Source organism: Diadema antillarum, unplaced genomic scaffold (assembly GCF_040938485.1).
Source record: "Diadema antillarum isolate AM-2024a unplaced genomic scaffold, OU_Dant_1.0 scf00000052, whole genome shotgun sequence".
Taxonomy (NCBI): Eukaryota; Metazoa; Echinodermata; class Echinoidea; order Diadematoida; family Diadematidae; genus Diadema; species Diadema antillarum.
The window spans coordinates 78,735-102,563 of NW_027270941.1; the positions used below are offsets into that span (position 1 = coordinate 78,735).

At 39.3% G+C, this 23,829-nt stretch overlaps 1 protein-coding gene across 1 annotated transcript in view; it reads left to right on the forward strand.

Annotated features, from left to right (window-relative positions):
- Positions 1 to 23,829, forward strand: part of LOC139715597 (PCI domain-containing protein 2-like) — a 53,870-nt gene that overhangs the window by 26,484 nt on the left and 3,557 nt on the right. The window contains exons 8-11 of the mRNA XM_071627158.1: positions 3,142 to 3,217; positions 12,019 to 12,160; positions 20,784 to 20,884; positions 23,540 to 23,739. Coding sequence (XP_071483259.1) covers positions 3,142 to 3,217; positions 12,019 to 12,160; positions 20,784 to 20,884; positions 23,540 to 23,739 — 519 coding nt within the window. The remainder of the gene's footprint in view (positions 1 to 3,141; positions 3,218 to 12,018; positions 12,161 to 20,783; positions 20,885 to 23,539; positions 23,740 to 23,829) is intronic.

Genomic DNA, 23,829 nt, shown 5'->3' on the forward strand with positions numbered 1-23,829 from the left:
TATGCAAATGAAGCCCTTGAAATTTGCATAAATTTACATAATATCATTTTTTCCTCCATGGAAATCAAAACTTCAACTCATAAGCTTCAAAATGATACCAAACATGTCAATATTGATCGAAGATGAAATTTTGCCTTCTGAGGGGACCTTATCTTGGACTTGCCCATATATATATATATATATATATATATATATGTATATATATGTATATATATACATATATATGTATGTATGTATATATATACGTGCTACATATATGCTCTGTATAATTGTGTATAATTAAGTTCCACAGGTATTACTTGCAATACAACAAACAACACAGAAAAAGACAAATTCTATGCTGCCACACCCTGTAGTAATGCCAGATAGTAGAAAATCCCAACAACAACAAATAAGGCAAAAACTACAAAGTAAAAAACAAACAAGCAAACTTGAAACAGGCACGTTGAATCACTTGTAGTGGCCAGTAAATGTGATTAGTTGCCAAACGCAATCCTTGCCATCTCGTTTTCATCAAGCAAAGTCACGTTGCCTCTTTTTTTTTTTTTTTGCCCGGCGTACAGACCAGGGACGATTATGGGGCACGTAGCAACTTCAGGGTTGCGAGTGATAGCTGCTTGTGGTAATTTGATGGGAAATGCATACATTTCCTGTATTCAGGGCTCACAGTTTTATGATTTTTATGGAGGTAATTTAGCAGAGTTGATACATGGTGATTGATATGTGTGGCTTGTGTGAGGTTTCTGTTTTGTTTTGTTTGTTTTTCTCTTGTTTTTAATGATGTTGATTTAGCTTATGAATGTAGCAGAATATTCATGAAGGTTACTTGTCTGGGCAGGGAATTGAGCGTGTTTTTCAGAGTGGCTTTGCAAATTGTGTCTGTGAGTACGTGCTTGCGTGCTCTTGTCTGTCTTTCTGTCTAAATCTGATATACAACTTGTATATTAGCATGGGCGTTGAATTTTGATTAATTTCATGGGGATTTCCCAAGTGTATGCAGATATAAAATGTATGGAGGCATGTGTAAGTAGGTTTTTGTGTGTCTGATATATGTTGCTCACTAGTTGTTTTTCACTCAATTCCAGAAGCAAGTACCGGTACGCAAAGTCATTCCCTTAACAAATTTAGCTTTTGTATTGGCCCTGGTCTTCAAGATTTTTGGATGACCGTTTGATATTAAGGTTAGGATGAAAGCCTAACTTTGAAGTCTTACTTTGTCGCAACAATTACTTTACACAGCTTTACTTACTTTACTTACAGTACATGTACATGTATTCTGTGTGTAAGACTAGGTTATTACCTTTGATGAGTTCTCAAGTATTTTGTGAAGAAGAATCTTTTATGATAAGATTGCAGTTTGTGAAAAAGAAAACAAATCTCAGTTTACCATTGTAATATTGAAGTATTTACTGGTTATCAGAGCTTGACATTAGTGGTGGTCCGGGGCCACTAAAGATTTATGTCAGACCACCAAATTTCCAAAAAGGTTATCTTTTGGTGGCCCGATTAGGTAGCTAAAAGTCGAAATAAATTTGTGTATTTCTTTCTGTTTTGGGCCACTAGCATTTCAAATTCAAAGATTGTAATGGCCCGAACAGTCCACCATGGAAAAAAGTTAATGTTGAGCCCTGCTAATGATTTCCCCATTGTTTTTTGTTTGTTTGTTTGTGTGTTTTGTTTTTGTTTTTTTGTTTTTTTTTTTGGGGGGGGGAGGGGGAAGGGGCAAAGGTTTTTTTTCCCCATAAAAGTGCTGAAAGCATCTTCTGATTGCCTCAGACCAAGGGGGTGTCATTCATGATGGTAAATTTTGATGAGGAATCATATTTTTGTGTATGTGTTTTTGGACACGTCTGCAACTGTTGCCTCCTCCCTATACAATACACATTGAGCTCCCTCCTCAACGAGACCTCCCGCAGTGCCTGCTTCACGGTCCTTCTTTGGGGGGGAGAGATTTCGGTTGCGATAACGATCTTGTCTTGACAGCTGCTGCAGATCGCTGGGGGATTCCTGGAGTTAGTTTTAAACTCTACGGGGGCAATCCCATGCCAAGTTATGTCATTTTGACTTCTGATATCTGTCGAGCCTTCCGTAGGTCGAATTCTAGTCCCCTAGAAATTTGCCCTCATGAGAATGTTACAGAGCTCCCAACTTGTATGTTTTTACAGTGTTTACTGTAGGTTTTTTTTTTTTTCTTCATAAAGAAAAAAAAAATCTGGAATTTGATTTAGGATGTATAGTATTTAAAAGGAAAATTTTGTTTTCCCTTCAAAATATGGTACTATTTTTTCTCTGTTTTTTTTTTTAACTTTGCATTTATGTTTTAGATCTGCAGAGGTTGACTTCCCCAGAGTTGCTAATTTGCATTAGATCAAGCTGAACGCCATCCAAGAAAGTGAATAAAGAAGCAGAGTGTGTGCCTGGGTTCACTGAACTTTTGATCAGTTGCCAATTTGCTGTCAGAGATCATTTTATCAGTATGAAGGTCACTGGGAAAGTAGACTGAAAGCAAAAATGAAACAGCGATAATTTTGTGTTAACACTAGATTTGTTTTGCTGCTTTTTTCCTCGTTGAGTGTCCCAGGGTTTTGTTTTTTTCTTTTTTTCTTTTTTCTTTTTTTGGTGCTAATTATGTGCTAATGGTTTTAAAGTGTAGTTCTACACCATGTTCAAGGTGGTTTTATTGCATGATGTAAAATGAGAGAAACAGACTGGATGAGTAAGTTATGGGGGTTTTTAAAGCGTAATCCAAGGGAATTCCACAAAAATTCTTTTTTTTTCATAAAAATTACACATTTCATCAACTTGATACTGGCATATATGTTAAGGGTAGCAATTATTCCCCCTGCTAGTCAAGTGCTCTTTCATTATGCGCGAAATGTGAATTTTTTTTGGAATTTTCTTTATATTTTCTTTATATTGTTGTCCACACATATATCATATCTTCTAGTAGTCTCCTCATCCAGTGGTTCCAACACCAAAACTTTGAAAATTCATAACTTTTGCATCGATTTTCCAATTTTCCTCAAACTTTCACTGATGTGTTCCACTAATATTGCTGCATTCACTCAACCCACATGTCTATGAAGGTGAACTTGTCCTTTAATGACTCTTACATCATGCCTCATCCATTTGTCCTTTCAGACGAGCTAGCCTGGAAGACACGAAGCGCTGGGGTATGCTCTATCTCGTCAACCAGCTCTTCAAAGTCTACTTCAAGGTGAGTGCCTGGCTCCTCCTTTCTCTCTCGCTTGCTGTTCTCCTTCTGTCTTGGAACAGCCGAGACGACGAAGGCTAGTTTTTCCCTCGTAAATTCCGGGACTGCCAATCAGATGCTCCCAATGTCTGCACCTGACATGCCACATGCCTCCATGGCTGTAAACTTGGCGAAGACAGAGCTTAAAGAGACACACCACCCAGGGTCCAAGTTAATACGAGGAAATACACAAGGACTAAACACACAGAGTAGTTTAAGAAAGAAAGAAAGAGATGACTTGGTTTACTTAACTTAAAGGGGCATAGTCCCGGTAGTGTAGAGGGCGCTGTTGATGATACTGCCGATCACCGTTAGCATTGATACGAAGTTTACCGAAGTTGAGCTGTCATCAAGAGTAAAGTGCGTAGCTGTTGCTAAGTAACATTGCCTACGTTGTCTTCTCTGCGTATCGCGCAGTCTGTAGTAATGCCAGGGTGCGTGCATATGTGCTTGTTATTATGACATCACAAAAGAAGTTTGCTAAAGCTGTCATCCCCCTCAGCCAAATCATGAGCCGAACTGTGATCCGACCACTGACTACCGTGAATCAGACTTCTTCGGACTCTGGGAAGTGGGCCAAAGCGTAAGCGCTAAAGAGGAGTCGATAGCGTAGGTCTCTATAGGAAACTTGCACCGTGCGCCCGCGCACGCATTTGACTAAAACACGGGGACTATGCACCTTTAAGTGCATAAGACAGAGTGTCCCTTTGCTCTCCTATTTGTTACCCTCCTCCATTCTTTCCATCTTTGTGCCTGGCATTCAGCCTTCTGTAATGATGTTCTCAAGTCTATGTGAATTTGGTCCTTTTGTTGTCTTAGTGGGCAACCTGGTGGCCTTCGTTTTGAAAAGAGATGAAAGTTACAGAATTTCAAAATGTTTGCATGCTTCCATGCAACAGGGTTCTTGGACAGAGTCATTTAAAATGCAAATTATGGGAAGGTACAATGTATGATGCCATAGCTTAACAAATCTCCCTGCATTGCGCAGATACAGAAGTCTTTACTAGACTTACATTTTGAAAACCATTTAGTACGAAAAACATCTTTTGTATCATGGAATAGAGTAAGCAATGATGTCTGTATAAGGAAAGGATGAATATCTACCAGATTACTTACTGTAATCCTTACAGAAAATATCATGGTGATATTTTGATGTAATACATACATTGTACTTTACAGACTTCGGAAGGTTGTAAGGCAACGTGGTACTATTACCTTCTATGATTTGAATAGAATAATAATCATGCCAGATCTACCAAATGGAAGTGAAACTTTAAAACTGGACATCTGTGTGATTGTTTGTTTGATTTGGTAAAGCATTCACTATTCTCTTTGTATGACTGTACTCTTGACTGGTATCAACTTTATTGGGGAGTGAGGTTTCCCTTGTAAATGGTAAATTTGAGACGTAACGCTGAACAGCCATGTACTACTAACGCAGTTCATTTTGTATCTCTCTCCTGGGCTCTTTCTTTTGATCTCCATGTCATTTCACAATGCAGTGTGGTAAATGCCCTAGCACAAGATTTGCCTTCCTTTATTTCTTTCTTATCTTTCTTGTATGATTTCCCTTTTTCATTTGCTATCTTTGGTTATGCCGCTTCTCACCTACTTTCTCATTTCTCTTCTTCTCCCTTCTCTTCTTCATCTCCTGATATCATATATTTATATTTTCTTCTGTTACATTCTCTTTGCGGACTGTGTGGTTTTGAGTATGTGCATCTGTGTCATATGTGTGTGTTTGGTTTTGGCAGCAACCTATTTTACATATCCAGGTATATGCGCAAGACAGTTTGATATTCTCTTGCTCAGTATGATGCAGGCCCTGTGTTTGTAGCATCTGTGCAAAGTTTTCTCTGCCACGGCCCCTGGAGCTGCCAAAATTCAGTCAGTGTAGGGTAAAGGTACACAACGCCTTCCTAATCGAATTTCCTGTCGCCAATTATTGGGGGATTTCCCGCTGGTAAATTTCATCCAGGAACATTTTTGAGTGATAAAAAGTAGAAGGAGGAGGTGGAGGCAGGGTGGGGTGAGGGGCTGGGGATGTTAGAGGAGCGAAGTCTGGCATTTACGCTTTTGCTATCCATTTACTAGTAGAGTATTCAAATCTAGGTTCTTGTCTTAGTAGTACCTGACCGTAGTCGGGTCTTCACCGGAGTTACGTTTTTACAGAGGTGATGAATGTGAAAGACATTGTGTTTTGAGTTAGGAAAAGAAAGTTTGGACTTTGTCTCATGCTCAAACAAGGTCCGGCATATCAGTGGATTATGTAATGTGTTGTCTAACAATGAATCTCAAGCTACTTGATGATATTCCTCCATGCACGTTGTCTCAGTGACTGGTAACATTATTTGCGTTTTCTTGTGTTAAACCTATCGCTATGTTTTGATGAATATTTATTTGATTTTCAATCCAAAGTCAAACAAATTGTAGTGAAAGGTTTCTATATTCTGTGAATGTCTTATAAAAATATGCCTATTTAAACCAATGACTTGCCCCACATACAGCAGCCGATATAACATGCCTTGGAAATGTTGCCATGACATTGTCACATTACAGCAATGATCCCGTTTAAATATTAGATGGTGTGTACCATAATTATTACCCAAGAAGGAAAAAGGAAAATGGTTTTGGTCTGTCTGTCTTTCAGATTATCCAAATTGTGATGCTTCAAACCACATTCACATTGTCTGCATGCCATTTTGTTAACCCGTTGAGGACGGACTGATTTTGCTACAACACGCATTTCCCATAGACACCTGCCCGAGTATACCCGGGACTCGTCCTCAACAGGTTAAAGCAACACAACAGCACTCTAAAAATTTTGATATGCAATTTATGCCTGTAGAACCATCGCTAGAACCTGTTGCATTGTGAAACAAGCTCTCACACACTCCTGTCTGGTCAGTCCACCTAAGCTGGTCGTGAACAAGGTGAATGCCTTCAATAAATGGACGTCAGTGGAGAAGGGTAGATCCGACAGACCGTTGATTGAGTGAGGTTAAGGAAGCAGCTCTACGAAGGCAGACCCTGTGCTTAGGAAGAGGGTTGTGATCTTCTTTACTCTAGCATGGCATCTCATGGCTGCAAAACTGGGGTCCAGGGTGGGGGGGGGGGGGGGGGGGGGGATGGAGGAGGGGGGCACACTTTGGGGTCCTAGAAGATAACGGGATTAGAATATCAACAGAATACGAAAGAAACACATGCAAAAAAATCCATGACTTCTTGAGATTCTTCTCACAGAGTTCCCCATTCAACAGCCCCTGCATCTTAACTCTTTCCCTACCACTGCTGAGTGTGTTTGAAAGTTAAAGCATAGTTTCCATTTGACTGCAGAAACTGTTGATTTTTGCTCTTAAAAAATGAAGACAAATGCGTGAGAAATGTGTGAAATAGTGCTGTGATCCTGTTGTGGCAATTACCGGTACCAAAAAAGATACACCAGAATAAATGCAATGTCAGAGCATACCTTATCGTAGCTGCTACGTGATGTAATCTTTCGAACTACATTAATTGCCGTATTTTGAGCCATAGCAGTAATATCCATCATGTGAGAGTGACTTGCATGCAGCTACATGTAATTAGCTGCATGCTATTCAATATTACTGCTACTGCTAGGGCTGATTCGATCATCACATACTGCTGGATTCTACGTGTGATACCTACTTCTGAACAGGGAGGCGCATCAGGAATAAAAGTCTCGAACACAGACTTTCTTTATTTTACACTTTTGATCTCAAAATACTCCAAAACAACTCATTATCCTGGCAAATTGCATCTGCCAGACAAGTTTCTTGGTAGAGCCTTCCAATATATTACAAGTAAATTCTAAATGACGAATGATGAATCTTGAGCCCTTCTGAGAACTACAGTTTAGCTTTAAAATACAGTGTCCACAGAAACATGGGAATAAGAACTCAAGAGTTAGGGTTTAAATTTACAGACCATGATTACATTCGTCCTTTTTTTTTCAAAAAAAAAAATATATATATCAGTCAGTGACATCGCTGTTAATTTCATTCTGGTGGGAGAGGTGTTCAGCATAAACACTGGTGGGTTCAAGCAAAATATATTTTTCAGGTCAGGAAAATGAAGAGAATAATGCAACCATTTCCGGCTCACCGGCCTCCTGTGTAAACAGGGGATGATGAGGTCATTCATACGATACTAAAAATTCAACTTCCTGATGATACAGTAGGCCTTCTTCTATTGTTCTCTGGGGCAATAACAAGTGCCTCCTGAACTTTGTGGGTCACCATTTTCTCAGTGTCGATAAAGCAAACAACACCAAATAATACTTTAAGGGGTAGTCCCTCGTAGAAAGCTTTACCAACTCCAGGGGACTGGAAATATTAGCTTGATGCCAAGAACAATTGCACTGGTCCAGTCCCTAAGTTTATGCAAACCCAGATGAACATGTACCTTAACATCTGCCAATAATTGCTGCGTTCACACAGTTAACTTACATCAGTAAGGGGTAAAACTGCTCCCTATTTACAAGCCTGTTCACACAGTGTTTCTCATTAGCAAGTGTTCTTATCATCAAGCTATCCATAAGTTAGCTATAAGAAATTATCTTGTGGTTGATAGCATCAGTGATAACTCAAAAGTTTACAAACTGCAAGAGCGTTAACACCCTTCCTAACTTGAAGTTAAAATTCCCCTTTGGTTCCTCTATCATCAAAGCTAGCGTAGTTCAAGTTAACATGAAGTTTAAAGCTAGCTCCGTGTGAACATGTCTAGTGCCATATATTCTTGGTTTTGGATCAAAACAAAAATCTGACTTTGTCGTTAGACTTGTATAAGGAAGGAAGTCCATGTTTATACATCAATATATCTTATTCACCTCATTGCTAATAAAACATTGAACATTGTTTATCTCAACTTTTCCTTCGACCACTACCTTACCTCGAAGGTTAAAACAGTAAACGTACAGATATGCATTCATGGTACAGCCTTTGTAGTGATTTTTCAGTGCATTTGTAACTAATCATCACAAGGGGATATAAATGCTGTCTTTCAAACATTCACCTTGTAATGTCATAAATTGCAGTGGCATATCCAGAGGGGGGTGCACCGTGCGTGCGCCCCCTCTTTATTTGTTGTTAAAACAAAAGAAATAAAAAGAAAAAATGAGATGAAACCCGGAAGTAGCACCAGAAATATTGTTTGCGCCCCCCCCCCCCTTTTAGGAAATTCCCGGATCCACCCCTGAATTGTAGGCTTGTCTTCCGTATCAAATCCTGTATGCCATGATGTCATAACAATACATGTACGGTACTTATAAATGGCTGATATTGCAAAAAGTGTTTGCATATTACATGTATATATCATAATAGCAGAGCTGCCAACTCATATGTGTATATGTTTTTATATGTTTTCATCATCAAATATAAGAAAACGCATCTGTAAAGTGAAAAAAAAAGTTTCTTCTGTAGTTTATTAAGTATGATTGATATGTGCAAGTTTCCCATTTTCAACCAAATTAGGATTTTGCCTTCAAAATGTGATCGTTACTCCTTGTCGATCGGTAGAGGTTGGCAACCCAGTAAAAGTGATGGTTTATGAGCCATATGCATCTCACTGAATCTTTAATTACCCCACGCTCGATAGAGTGAAGTTAACCACCTCTAGAAATGTCGTTGCACCCAGATACGATCGCTCTGCATGCATAATGGCCCATGACTACCGACCCACACCCGCCAACCTGCATGCATTAGTAACATCAGTTATCCTCAAGGAAGCAGCCACATTCCGAAGGCTTGTCGGCTAATATATACGGGACGTGGGATGAAAATGATTTTAGGTCAGTTTAAAGTGCCGTTCTAAAACATCATTTGCTATAATTAGTAGAGTAAAATCAGACAGGTAGAATAGTTAAAAGTTTTTGTCCCAACCTCACAAATCTTCCATTGACCTTTAAAAGGGATGGTATAGTATTGGTTGAGGTGAGGATTGAGCTTTTAACTTTTTGCAAGATATTTAGAAACCACTTTATAGCATACAATTCTTTAAAATGGCTGAGATATCCAAAAACAAAGTAAAACAAAGCGATCCTACTAAAAGGTGGGTCCCACCTTTTATTAAGTTTGCTTTGTTTTGGATATCTCAGCTATTTCAAAACTAATTTTCATCAAATAAACTTTGAACTCCTCTCAGAATTATATCCTCTTCATAGTTCATAAGAGGTTTCTCTTTATCTAAAAAAAAATAATCATCAAAAGAAGTTTGAGACCTGAAGCCCTACCTCAACCAAAATTGTTTCCTTGTTTGTCATTAAATTGATTTACCAAAAAATGCACTTCCATGGCATCAAATGTTTGATGTTGTTGCATTATTTGAACTAAACAATGATGACTTTAAGGCGGAAATGGGACTACTGAACAGTAACATATTTTTTTTCTAATCTTACAACATTTTTATGTACGAACCAATGGTGTACAAAGTGATGCCATTTCCTCAGCTAATTTGCATATCATCCCCAGGGTGACAAGACCTCGTACATTGTATCTCAAAACTCATTAATTTAAAGAGATTGAAAAAAAAAACTTTGTCATTTTTGCAACTTTTTCACAAAATACATCAGTGTTGATGTCAAATATCATAAAAACATTGCTTTCAATTATATTAATGATTGTATTGTTTTTTTAACTCAAATCATTATATTTGATATTCAGTATTAAGTTCAGAAGTTGTTGTTGTTTTTTTTTTATATATGCCATTTTAGATATGAGGTCTTGTCACCCAGAGATGATATGATGATGCAGTTGTAACCAGTGTCTCTATGTGGTGAAAACTTCCATAACTTTGTTATTCCATAATTAAAGTTATGGAACTGAAAAATTCCGTAACTTAATCATTTGTCTATTTTTGTCCCAAGTTTGATAACATTTCCATATCTTATTTAAGACCCTTCACTCTGGTGGAAGGTTTAGTAAATGAAGAGGTAGGCAATCGCACCTTTAAGTTGAGGGGTGTGTCCTTTTGTGTCAGTCCAGGGGGCCTGTGGGAGTAAGGGGGAGGGGGATGGGGGTTGAGGATTTATCGGGTGCCCTGGAAAGAAATCAGCCTTCCTCTCTCAGACCGATCTTGCGACAACATGGGCCTGGACAGGCTTCTGGCTCATCGATTGCATCTTGCTGACAGATTGTACTTCTCTCGTAGGTGTAGCTCGCTGTCGTGTATACACGCCCCCACCCTGGGGTAACATGTTTAATACGAGAGAGCCTGTGTGGTAGCTGTTTGTCTGTTTCTGCAGCCATTATTTATGTTGTCTTTAGTACTTGTAAAGATGAATACCCAGGTAGATGGATGGATCCATGTGTAAACTATCATTATGTGCTTTTTTAAGAGGACATTGAACAAGGGGATATCCCTTGTTCACTTTTCCCACATCGTTGTCGTGAGAATGATCGATTTTTGACCTATTCTTACGGAAGCGTGGCGTGAAGTCTCTTTCTTCAATGCTGTTTTGGTTCCAACAGATTTTATTCAGTATTTTTTTGCGAAGGATAGAATTTTTCATGAAATTATGCTTAGAAATGCAGGTTATACCAACAGTTACTGATCTGAATCAGAAATTTGGTGTGTGCGCACGTGAGTGTGTGTGTGTGTGTGTGTGTGTGTGTGTGTGTACAATTTATGTCTGTCTGTCTGTCCGTGTCTGTGTCTGAGTTGATTGACCAATTGATGTATTTTCTAACTCCTCACATGCAAGTATATAAGGATAGAAAGATGGGTTTATGAGTAGATTGCATAATTGTATGGAAAAGGAGATAAATTGATGGATGGATGGATGGATGAATGCATGGATGAAAGTGTGAACAGAGAAATGGACTGATGGATGAAGGAATTCAAGAATGAATGGAATAATTGAGATGTGAGTGGCTTGGATGGAATAAAAGGATGATACAATTTTGTTAATGAATGTTTAAGTAAATCAATGACTTAAAGGGGATGGCTAGTAACTGATCAGTGGGAATCAGTGGGAATGCTGGGGGATGATTGTTCCAATCCTTGTGGGATTCATTTAAGAGTTCATTAATATCTATTGTTGTGTGAAAATTGTTTGTTTCAGAATGGTCTCATATTCAAGCAATGTGCAGTTTAATGTTTCCAGGTTAGCATGCCTGTACAGTGACTGACGGGGCATTAAACTGCACATTACTTGAATATGAGACCATTCTGAAGCAAATGATTTTCCCACAACAATAAATATATGATGTACTCTTAAATGAATCCCACAAGAATGGGAACAATCATCCCCCAGCATTCCCACTGATTCCCACCGATCAGTTACTGGCCTTCCCCTTTAAGTTGTACTTGTATCATTGAGGAACTGAACAAAGAAGGATGTAATGAATTAATGAATAAATGAATTAATGAATGAATGGATGAATGGATGAATTAGTGAATGAGTAAATGAGTGAATGAATGAATAAATGAATAAATGAATAAATGAATAAATGAGTGACTGAATGAATGAATGAATTAATTAATTAATAAATGAATTAATGAATGAATGGATGAATGAATGAGTGAATGAGTAAATGAGTGAATGAATGAATAAATGAATAAATGAGTGACTGAATGAATGAATTAATTAATTCATAAATAAATGAATTAATGAATGAATGGATGAATGAATGAATGAGTGAATGAGTGACTGAATGAATGAATGAATGAATGAATGGATGAAGGACTTGGAAGAAAAAATGTAAATTACTGGCACGCTGATGTTACATTTTATCACTGCTTTACCCCAGATCAACAAGCTGCCTCTGTGTAAACCCCTGATCCGTGCCATCGAGAGTTCCCCTCTTAAGGACCGCTTCAGCATATCCCAGCTGGTTACCTACAAGTACTACGTGGGCAGAAAGGACATGTTTGAGAGCAGCTTCAAGGAAGGTAAGAAAGATGGATCATGCAAATGAGCCAGTTTCCATCCATCCAGAGTGCTGCTTGTCTTCTCCCCACCCCCCCCCCCCCACTTCCACTTATTATACCCCCGCCAAACGAAGTTTGAAGGGGGTATATAGGAATCAGCGGACGGTCGGGCGGTCGGGCGGTCGGGCGGTCGGTCGGGCGGTCGGGCGGTCGGGCGGTCGGGCGGTCGGTCCGTTGCAAATCTTGCGTCGCGAACTACTTCCTCAGTTTTCAACCGATTCCCATAAAACTTGGCACAGATGTGTGCCTTGGGTTGTAGATGTGCAAGACGTATTTTTTGACAGTACCCAAAAGTACGTTGCCATGGTAACGGCATATTATGGGCAAAAATGGGTACAAATCTTGCGTCGCGAACTCCTCCCACAGTTTTTGATCAATTTTTATGAAATTAGGTACAGATGTTCGTCTGAATATGTTAATGTGCAAGACACATATTTCCGCAGTGGCAAAAAGTGCGTTGCCATGGTAACGGCATGTTATTGGTAAAATATAGGGCAAAATGCTTCATGGCAAAACTGCTTCATCAGTGTTCTTCCAATTCTCATGGAATTCATATTGAATGTTTGTCTTAGGATATAGGTCAGCATGACACATTTCTTGACAGTGACAAAAAGTATGTTGCCATGGTAACAGCTCACATATTATGAGCCAAAATGATGGAAAATTTTGCGTTGCAAACTACTTCCTCAGTTTATGCCCAATTTCCATGAAACTTGGTACAGATGTGTGCCTTTGGTTGTAGATGTGCAAGACGCATTTTTTGACAGTACCCGAAAGTACGTTACCATGGTAACGGCATATTAATGGCAGAAGATGAAGGAAAGATCTTGCGGATTTAACTACTTCCTCAGTTTTTTGACCAAAGCTTATGAAATGTGGCACACACCTTGATCTTGGTGGGAAGATGTGGAAGACATATTTTTCGGACGTGTCGGAAGCTGCGTTGCCATGGTAACGGCATATAAATGGCAGAAGATCAAGGAAAGATCTTGCGGATTGAACTACTTCCTCTGTATTCGACTGAAGCTCATGAAATGTGGCACACAGATTGGTCTTGGTGGGAAGATGTGCAAGACATATTTTTTGGACGTGTCGGAAGCTGCGTTGCCATGGTAACGGCATATTAATGGTGGAAGATCAAGGAAAGATCTTGTGGATTGAACTACTTCCTCAGTTTTTGACAAAAGCTTATGAAATGTGGCACACACAATAGTCTTGGTGGGAAGATGTGCAAGACATATTTTTCGGACGTGTCGGAAGCTGCATTGCCATGGTAACGGCATTTAAATGGCAGAAGATCAAGGAAAGATCATTCCTTGGGTAAGACTGTCGTCACGGGGCGGGGGTATTAATCACCTTAAGTGATATTTCTAGTTTTTATCGCAACTTGAGCGTGCACGCTGTATCCCTTCAAGTGACAGGGGGATAATGACATGGTGGTGTAATGCCACATGTACAAAACCTTATGTCAGTTGGAATGCTGTATTCGTGTCTTACAATCAGTGCATTTCTTTTTTCTTTTCTTTTTTCGCTAACTTCAGTCAGATGGCTGAAGTGAGCCATCATGATCACTTACCATCCGGTGACGGTCTAGCGTTGTCAATCCCCCACAGTCAGGTGTGTTGTGCGTAAACCTTTTCACGTGTCAGCTTCCTCTTAAAGAACTGTTGGCTGGCCAAACTTAGGAGGAATCGTTGGGGGGAAAGAGCATAGTTTGTACAAGTGATGGTGGTACCCTATAATGGGACCCCAAGGGTGGGGCCCAAATACCCCAAAGTTAAGAGGGCATTGCTCTGGGGGCCTGCAGCAATCCTTGAATCTCAAGGTTTTTTGGAATAGTTTTCCTCGGGTGGAGTACCATGAAGGTGAAGTGCACTGCTCAAGTGAGCTCGCGAGAGACCCACAGGGTCTTTAGGGTTGTTGTTTTTTCAATACCCATTGCTCTTTGTTAGCTTTATTGTAGACATCAAATCTCACACAATGATAAGTCCCCCCTTTTTTTTTTACTCGTCCTTGAAAAGTCATGGATGTGTGCTTGAAGTTTGAAATAAAATCCTTGGAATTTTGAAAATTGTACTTGACATTTTGCTGGAAGAATTCAGGCAGGTTGGTTGTTAGGTTTGGATGACTACATAGACTTTTTTTTTCCGTCTTTGGAAAAATGTTTTAGTATTCTCTATGTTCTCTGTGTTCCTTTTCTTTTTTGAGGAATGTATAGAAAATGAAAGGATTAAATAGCGGAAGAAGAGAATGGAAGGTATACTCCATCTGTGTTCATTTCCTGTTCTCAACAGTCTTACAAGAATCAATGTAGCTGCTCCTTTTATTTTATTTGACTTTACTTTGCATGCTTTGTGTGAAATGTAAATGGTTGCCTTGGGATTGAAGTGCCCATATTTCCTGAGTGTTAATATTAAAGTATGACCACCAATGGGGATGGGGGAGGGGGGAGGGGAGGAGGGAGGGGAGGAGGGAGGGGGTGGAAGGGGAAGGGGAAGGGGAATGCAGTTTGTCCACCCAGTTTACCTAGTACATCATCTTATACTGTGTGTCCTGGATTTTGGTGAAGCGAGGCATTATTTTCAAATTGCGGAATTCAATTTGGTGCAAAATGAAGCTACGAGGACATTCTAGTCATGTGAATATCCAGGCAAAAACAAAAGAAGAAAAAAAGATGCATGCACCGACAGTCACATGAATTCAAATACAGTACCTGCAGGGGCCTGATGATAAGTGATCGGTGTATCTTCTCGGCACATGTTTGCATCTCGTGATCACATGCTATAGCTTGACCCACATTGACTATGGCGTAACATTGGAGAATGGCAACGCACCCCAGTTTTTTTGCTCCGTTTTCTTGAGGTGATAGAGATTGGATGTCAGTGTATTGTGATGCTGCAATGTAGTACATACACTAAACAGTCGCTACTGTTTAACCAGGATTTTAGTAAAGTGGAATCGTGCTTTGAATGGGACATTATCACAGAATATTTCCCAGCCATGAAATATTTTGCCGTTTAAACAGGACACATGGAGACATTGGTTGAGTGGGACATATTTTTCCACAGATGTTCATGCAAATGTAAGAAACTTTGCAAAGCTGTCTTCTCCCTTTATATTCTGCAGGAGGCGCCAAAAAACCTTATTCTCTTCATATCCTGGTGAGAGGATATGAAAGGCCACATGGTTTGGGAATTATTTTCCCCTATCGACACATATGACACACAATTATATCTACCTGAAGTAGGTGTGTGAGCGTTGAATGCCCTGATGACCGATACATTAGATAAAGTTTATCTTACTGAAGGAAGAAAATTCACTGGCGTTTGCCAAAGTGGTTATGAAAAGCCTTTGACTATCAATTGAAACCATGAAGGGGTATTCATCAGTAGCTTGGGATTTATGTCCCGGACAAAGTACCACGTAGTCCACCGGCATGCTAAGTGCAACCTAGCGACAACCTCACAACATCGTGGCCTGCACTCCATAGCTCATACAGTGGCTGTATAATGGAACTGTACAATCTATCCATTGCTGTGATTGTGGACAAGACAAAACAAAAAGAAAATTGCCATCATCATCAACAGTTTTATAGGACATTGTTTTTGCTTCTCAATATTTTCTTGTTTTGCTGAAATGTTGTTTGCTGTGCCCCCTGCCTCAGATGGTGTCGGGAGCTGTACTTTTATGTCTTAGTTTCTTGTCACACATCAATATTTCCAAATCATCGGGTGAGAATGATAAGGGCGTTAAGTTGCCACTAAACCCATAGTGTTTGAAACAACGTAACGCCCTTCTCATTCTCACTCGACGAAATGTGAAACCGTCACAAGTAGGAATTCTATGCAGCAAAGACTGAACATTACCTTTAACGAGGAAGAGTAGACGGGATGGCAAAATGTGGAAGAGGAAGAATGCTAGAGGTCAATGTCATGGATACCCGGCGCTGCTTTGGCTGAGTGGTCATAGAGACAACGACGCTAAAGAGACACAAGCGGAAACCACTCCCTAAGTTCAAGTACAGCATTGTGCCAAGTGGCATTTCTTCACCTGATACCTGCCTGTCTCTAAGGAGACGCTGGGAAACACTTGAGATGAGGGGAAAAAAAGGGGGGGGGGGTAAATTGGTCATTAGAGAACTTCTTATGAAGTGGAACTTTCACTTGTGGAAATGTCGCTTTCGCTTGTTTTAGTTTACTCTCTTTGAGAAAGCCACACTCATTACAAATGAGTTTCCCTTGTTTAAAGGTCATATATACCTTTTGCAAATGTCACAAAATCTTGCGTGGTTGAAGAACATTGTCTCCCAATTTCGGGGTTACGGTAATACACCTCAGAATTTTAAAAAAGAAAGAAATTATAAACCTGACCCTGTGTCACTAGAAAATATGCTCTCCTTTTGTACCAAGAATAACAGTTGGAATTTTCCAGGTCCGAATAAATTCACTGGAAATCCATAGCATTATTTCCCCTTCCATCATAGAGAAGCTTCCAGTTTTATTATTATGATGAAAGGCCTAGATTACCTAGTACGTCTAAAATATAGGCCCTACCAGCTTTTAAAAAAGAATCTAATTTTCAGAGTTATAAAAGGGACCAATGAACCTTAAGAAATTCTGATGAAACTTTTGTTGGTTTGATCTTCACTCATCTTAATATTTAAAGTCACACTCAATATGGATAGGAGTTTCCTACAGTGGTGTGTAAAGGGGTAAAGTTAGCCTCAAACAGCTATGCCTTCAAAGGCATCATACACTGTTTCATTGTCAAGGGTTAAAGGGTCATGGTATGAACTGAAATTATAATGTAACCTTGGCAATGACTATCTTTAGTGTAAAGCTGTCAACCATTATTTTGAAGTCTGCTAACAGACATAGCAAGAACCATACATCTTGTATTCTTGTAACCAGAGAAAAGAAAGAAGTCCTTCCACCTCTGTGTGCTTCCTGTTAATGAGCAGTGGGGTTTCAGTTCAGTTTTTGCATGGAGAGTGCATGGCTGTCAAAATGAAACAGGATTTCCCTTACACTTCATATTGAGAGAACAATGAAGTTTTTTATCATCACATTTCTGAAACATTATTTTGTAACATGTTTAGGGTTCTGAAGGTGTTCATACACAGAACTGATTCTCCTTTCTACCACAAAACATTGGGTGCATACAATCGCTGTGTTACAAGCGCCGTTGCCCGTCAGTCAAGCTCGCCACAAACTTTTTTTTAATGGCACTTAAATGCAAGAGTATGTAGGTACATTCAGGCATTACAGCGGAAGTGAATACTGGATATGCTAGATGCAATGTATTCAGGAGTATGATATATCCAAAATTGGGACTTAATAGACAATTTAATAAGTGGTTGAATTCGCAGCCGAGAACCACGTTTGACAGACTGCGAGAGATGTATAATCACCCTTCAGAGAAGATTTATGGATTTCTCACCCTGGAGACAGTATACAATGCGTTCGTGTCATGGGAGGCAATATTTCTGTGAATTGTTAATTCCGAATATTAAATATAGATGTAGTGGTTGACTCTCAAAATTTGCGAAAATGAAAACACTGCAACGTGTACAGCTTGTGGTATGCACTACACGTTTAAGTAAGGCTCCACTTCCTCAGACTACGAAAGGCACACCCAGGATTGAGCAACACTCTCATGGAAAAAAAACCGACTAACCACAATAAGTCATTTCGGAGTTTACATTCTACGCATTATCAGATAAAGGTCATGTGAGAAAAATAACATAATGAGACCCAAGAGTAGTAATGAGCAATATCATGGACGGCACCTGAACATAATCATAATAATATAATATATCAATTTATAAAGCGCAAAACCTATAGACATATATTCTTCTGTGCTGCAAAAGCTTCTAATGTGCTTGATGATAATAAACAGTTCAATGAAAAGATGTGTTTTAAGTCGTGATTTAAAGACTGCTACAGTTGAGGCTTTCCTGACTTCTAATGGTAGGTCATTCCAGAGCTTGGGAGCTGCACAGGCAAATGCTTTGTCTTCCAATGTTACTTTTATTTTACGTGTTGGAATTTGTGAGAGAAGAGTGTCCTTGGAACTGCGCAAATTATGAGTATGTCGATGAGATTTAAGCAGTAATAATTCAGATATCTAACTGGGGGCTTGACCGAGGAGTGACTTATATACAATCAACAAAATCTTAAACAATATTCGTTTACGAATCGGAAGCCAGTGTACATGTAGGTCTTTCAGAAGACAATGTCTTCACATTGCAGTGAAAGAATATTTCCCAAACATTCATAGGAGCTTGTTAACATGAAAGTAAGTTGGATACTGCAAGTGGGTGATATCTAGCTGTACAAATGTTTTGTCTTGATGCTTTAAAATTCAGTACCATTAGAATCATCACTACAGTGAATCTATGAACTTGTCTATAGGCCCAATGTGATTTCAGAAACATAATTAGTAGAACTTGACTCAAGTTTGTAGGCCTACAATGTATGTAGAGTCAGAAAAAAGGAATTATTTTCTTTGCATGATGGCATGATTAGTCATGTGTTCTACAAATTTTCTTCACGCGTCAAGTGGTAGTAAGCTGTGCTCCTTCAAAGTGAAGTTTTTTTTGCTCTAAAATGTACATGCACATATATGTATGATGAGTAAGTGAAAAAATAGCTCAATTTCAATTTGGCAATGATGAAAATAAGAAATATTACCGAAAAAGGTTCACCAGAAAATCTTTAATCTCAGAGCATACCTGATCATGGTTGCTACGTAAATTTTTATCATTGATGATTGATAATCAACTAAATAGGCCGCAGTGGAATCCACAGATCTTCAGGGCTCGAGTGAATCACATGCAGCTTGTTGGCAAATATGACTGCCAGGGCACGATCAATCATCGTGTAACGTTCTACCTACCTACTAGTGAATGAGGAGAGCACTTTAAGAACTAGAAAAGCACTCTGAGAGCGCAGACCTCCGCCAAGCATGCAGCTCATTTCCACCACTGATCTTGTTCTTCCATAGAGATATCAGTGATTTCCTCCCATACGTATTTATAGCATTGTGTGCTGAAAGTCGCCCGATTTCCCAAGCCTTTGTTACGTCATAAACCCTCAGCTGCACAGCGTGCCTCGCCCCAGCAGAAACTGGAGCACACACTTTAGCGCGCACATGCAAACCTCAAATACGCGCAGCCTGAACTCCCAAGTTCATTGACCCTGCCTGCCAAAATATCAAAAATCCTTCATAAATTCCCAAAAAATTCTCGATCACTACCAAAAGTTAATCGTTTGGTACTTGTGTCATTCTCAACCTTTCCTGCAAGTTTCATCCCAATCCCTTAACTACTTTTTGAGTTATTTTGCACACGGACAAACTAACAAACAAACAAACCAAGAGTAACGAAAACATAACCTCCCCCCTTGGCAGAGGTAATAAAAGTTGTGTACTGCAATCAAAATTATTTTACGACGTTAATCTCAAAATACTGCAAAGCAACTCAATATCCTGGCAAATTGCGTCAGCCAGGCAAATTTTGTGTTAGACACTTTCAATGTATTGCGAGCACATTCCAAATGGTGGAGGATGAATTTTGAGCCCTTCTGAGAACTATGTTTTCCCTTTAAAGGTATTGTTTACCATTGGGAGCAGTAATTTAAAAAATGTTTGAGTTATCACATTTGATGCACATGGTAGGTCAGCTGTATCATAAAACATTATACCATATAAAAAAATTCGCAGTGAAGCCTAAAATATTAAAGGAGATATCACTATTTTTCTCAGTAAACCATAACTATAGATGGTTTAGTCTAGAAACAATTTTATTATCACTATTGTTCACATTTTGTATATTTAACAATACTTAACATTGATTATATTGGTCAACACTATTACATTGGATCTTTCTATCCCTAACTCACATTTTAGAACTATTTTGAAACATTAATGCTGGGATTTTGTTTCATCTGCAAATGGTAATTGTGCCTTTAAGTATCCAACTAGCTGGCATGCATGATTCATGACAGAGTGTCAATGGCTTTAACCATGGAACAGTGTGAGATGTCACATGGGGTACTGCTGTCATGCCATTCAGACATCTTTTAGCGCTGGGACGTGATCAATTTAAGGAGCGAAAGGGATGAAGGCCGCACTTCTATGTGCTGCCTCTCAATCATGATGTGTTAATGTGTCGTTGATAGGATACATGTATCATGACACAGAATATTTCATGTTTGTGTTCATGCATGTAATTAATTGTTTCAGATTTAGAATTTTCAAAAGTTCCTTAATTGCCTAACTGGGTCTAAAATTGGCAACATATTTTAGAAAATCAAAGTTCTTAAAAATTATAATTCGTAAATCTTCTTTTTTTTTCCTCACATTTGAGCAGATTTATTAGAGTTAACCTGTTCCATCTTATATTTCTCCACTATAGGATATACCTTAAACCTTAGAGTTGCCATTTTAGTGAAGGACAAGTCGATTAAGTATGCAGCAAATTAGCCAAGGAACTTGAACATTATGTGGAAATGGCATTTGAAATCCTCTTGCAATGACCACTTGCCCCATTGTATCAGTTCTTTGCTTGTTATCTCCCTCCCAGCCGAAGATCACCTGTCCTTCGCATTCCGGAGATGTCATCGGTCAAGCAGACACAACAAACGCCTCATCCTCATCTACCTCCTCCCAGTCAAGATGCTTCTGGTAATGTCAAAGTTCAGGGACAAAGGTCATTTAAAGGTCACTTTGTTGTTGTTGCTGTTCTTCATGTTTGTCTTCTTCTTCTTCTTCTTCTTCTTCTTCTTCTTCTTCTTCTTCTTCTTCTTCTTCTTCTTCTTCTTCTTCTTCTTCTTCTTCTCCTCCTCCTCCTCCCCCTCATCCCCTCCTCCTCCTCCTCCTCCTCCTCCCCTCCTCCTCCTCTTCTTCTCATCTTTATTTTCATTATTGTTGTTGCATTAACCTGTTCCTTACAGGAACCTGGTGTAACAGGTTCCCAAAATGTAGACAGGAGTGTCTGCATTCATGGCCTAAATTCATGATTATTTGTGTTATGCTGACTAGAAAAATGACTTTAGTAGAAAAATTAGAGTTTTTTCTTTCGATATCTGTTCTTTTTCTGTGTCAAAACTGCATGTATTTTTGTCTAATTTAGTTCATGCTTTTGTCATGTGCCATGGTGATTTTTGTATTAATGGGATTACTTTTTGGATTGCCAGTCAAAGTAACTCTCGTGTGCAAAGCACAGAAGGTTAGCTTCAAACAAAGGCTTACTGCACATGTACTAAGAAAATTATACTCCGCACTTATTGAATAATAGATTAGATATATTTGTGGTCCATTACAGAACATACCGTGTATATTGGGGAGAGGGGGTAGTGTAAGATTGTTTGATCTCTGTTTAAATGGCGGGTAACGACAAGCATCCTGAAGACTTAAAGAGAAAAGTCAAGGTACAAGTTTTATGCCTCCTGGTTACTAGTTTGCTAAACTGGACAGCATTGTGATGTAATGTTTTAACACATGCTGTGTCAATGTTGTTTGCCTCCAGCGGTCAAATTTTCTTGGAAACTGCCAAAGAAGGCATCAATCCCTTCAGTTGGGCCAGAGCAGGATTTTGCTGATGTCTTCCTTCCTAGATAAAGCTGCTTGTTCAGGGATTTGTTTTTTCATTTTCTTCCTTTTCTTTAAATATTCTAATATCCTAGGTCAGCCCTTCTGGGAATGGATTATCTGTGTGATTTAGCCCCAGGGTCTGTGTTTAATCTTTGTGAGCCTCTGCTATATGTTTTCTTTTATAGTTTGTGTTTTTATCTTCATTTGTTTTCTTCCAGACATGGTTTATCTTTACCTGAGACAGGGTAAACAGGGGAGGTCGTATTAAAAGTCAAAGAATGGGAGGGCTGGCCGAAATAGTGTGGTGTACTTTAGCTGTCCCTGGTACCGACATACGTGCCAGAATACAAGTGAAGGGACAGATTGCCCCCTTTAATCTGTCCATGGATGGGAATACTCAACGTATGAAGCTAGGAAGTTGTTGCAACAAGACACTTGCCAGAAAACTTGCAGGGAGATGGCGAAAAAAAAAAATAGCAAGTTTTATCTTGGCCATTGTCCAATCAGAATGGGTGAGGCCTGCCGTAAAACTTCTCTGTTACAGTCGATCACATGTTCAGGCACATCCAGGTGCTGGTAAAGCCGATAGAGGGTCTGTCGTGGTATGCTGCAGGGCTAACAAGAATGGAATCTCAACTTCATTTAAAAAGTTGTCCCAGATGGAAGGTGTGTAGAGTGTTAACGAAGAGAACAGTGAAGGTTTCATTGTTATTGGACAGAAATAGAGGAAGATGTGGCACATGAAAGTTTGATGTAAATGATGAAATATACAAGTATAATGATATTGGACACAAGCACATTTGAAAGTTGTATGAGCTTGTGACATGGCCTCACAAGTTTCTCATATTTCTAGTTGGCTCATTTGTTCATGATTATAAAAATGAATCTGTTGATACCTGAATAGCTATAACCACCCCTTGTAAAAGCAGTCAGTCATAGCTATATCATTGCTACTCTAGGTTGACTTATCAATAACATTACAAGGAGGTATACATTTTTTTTTTAACCTTTGGGTGGAAAGGGAATTGATTAGCGTAGACTGTAAGGAGTAGAAATTCTTTCCATGCAAAAAAAAAAAAAAAAAAATCACAATACGTGCCCAGACAAGGCTGCGGAGGTGTTAGTTTTTCATGGATCATTGGAGGAGGAGGTTCTTCTGATTGGACGCATTCACGACACAGCTGACGACGACGCACCACATGCTCGTGCTCGTTATTGCTGCGTGCTTCACACGTGCTGATTAGTGTGCTCATCATCCAGGGTGTCAGAGTCCAGGGTTTGGGTTTCTTTCCAAGTACCTGTCTCTTTCTCTGGCTCTGTGACACAGTCTGATGTAGATCTCTATGGATAACCAATCCTTTGACTGACATAGTGATTGTAAGAACAAAATGATTATATGAGAGTTGTATGTAACTCCAGGGGCCTGTTTCATAAAGAGTTGCGATTGATCTTATGCACAATATTGAACGTAAATTTTGTTTCATAAAGGCACTTACGCTTGATTTCAAGAAAAATCAAGCGTAACTTCCAGTAGATCAAGCGTTACTTGCAATCAGTCACACAAAGTTGTTTATGAAACGCAGTTTGCGATTAATTGCAAATGTACACTCAATCTTTATGAAGCAGGCCCCAGTAGTTATCTCTATTCATGTATCTGTATAGCTTTTGCTGGAGCTGCATTGGGATCTGACAGACTTCTAAAACTGTATTTCTGTTTGTAATCTCTTTCTTTTTTCTTTCATCCAGGGTCAAATGCCAAAGGTCAGTCTTCTGCAGAAGTACGACTTGATGCAGTTTGCCGACGTTGCCAAGGCAACGAAAAGCGGAGACCTACGCCTCCTTTCTCGGGCCATGAATGCGCATGAGGCGTTCTTCATCAAATGTGGCGTGTACCTCATCATTGAGAAACTCCAGACCATCACGTACCGAAACCTCTTCAAGAAAGTGTGAGGGTGCCACATCATTTATCTATTTATTCACAACCTCTCAGCCCAAATTCAAATCTGTGGTTTTAATATACCATTTCTTTAATGTAT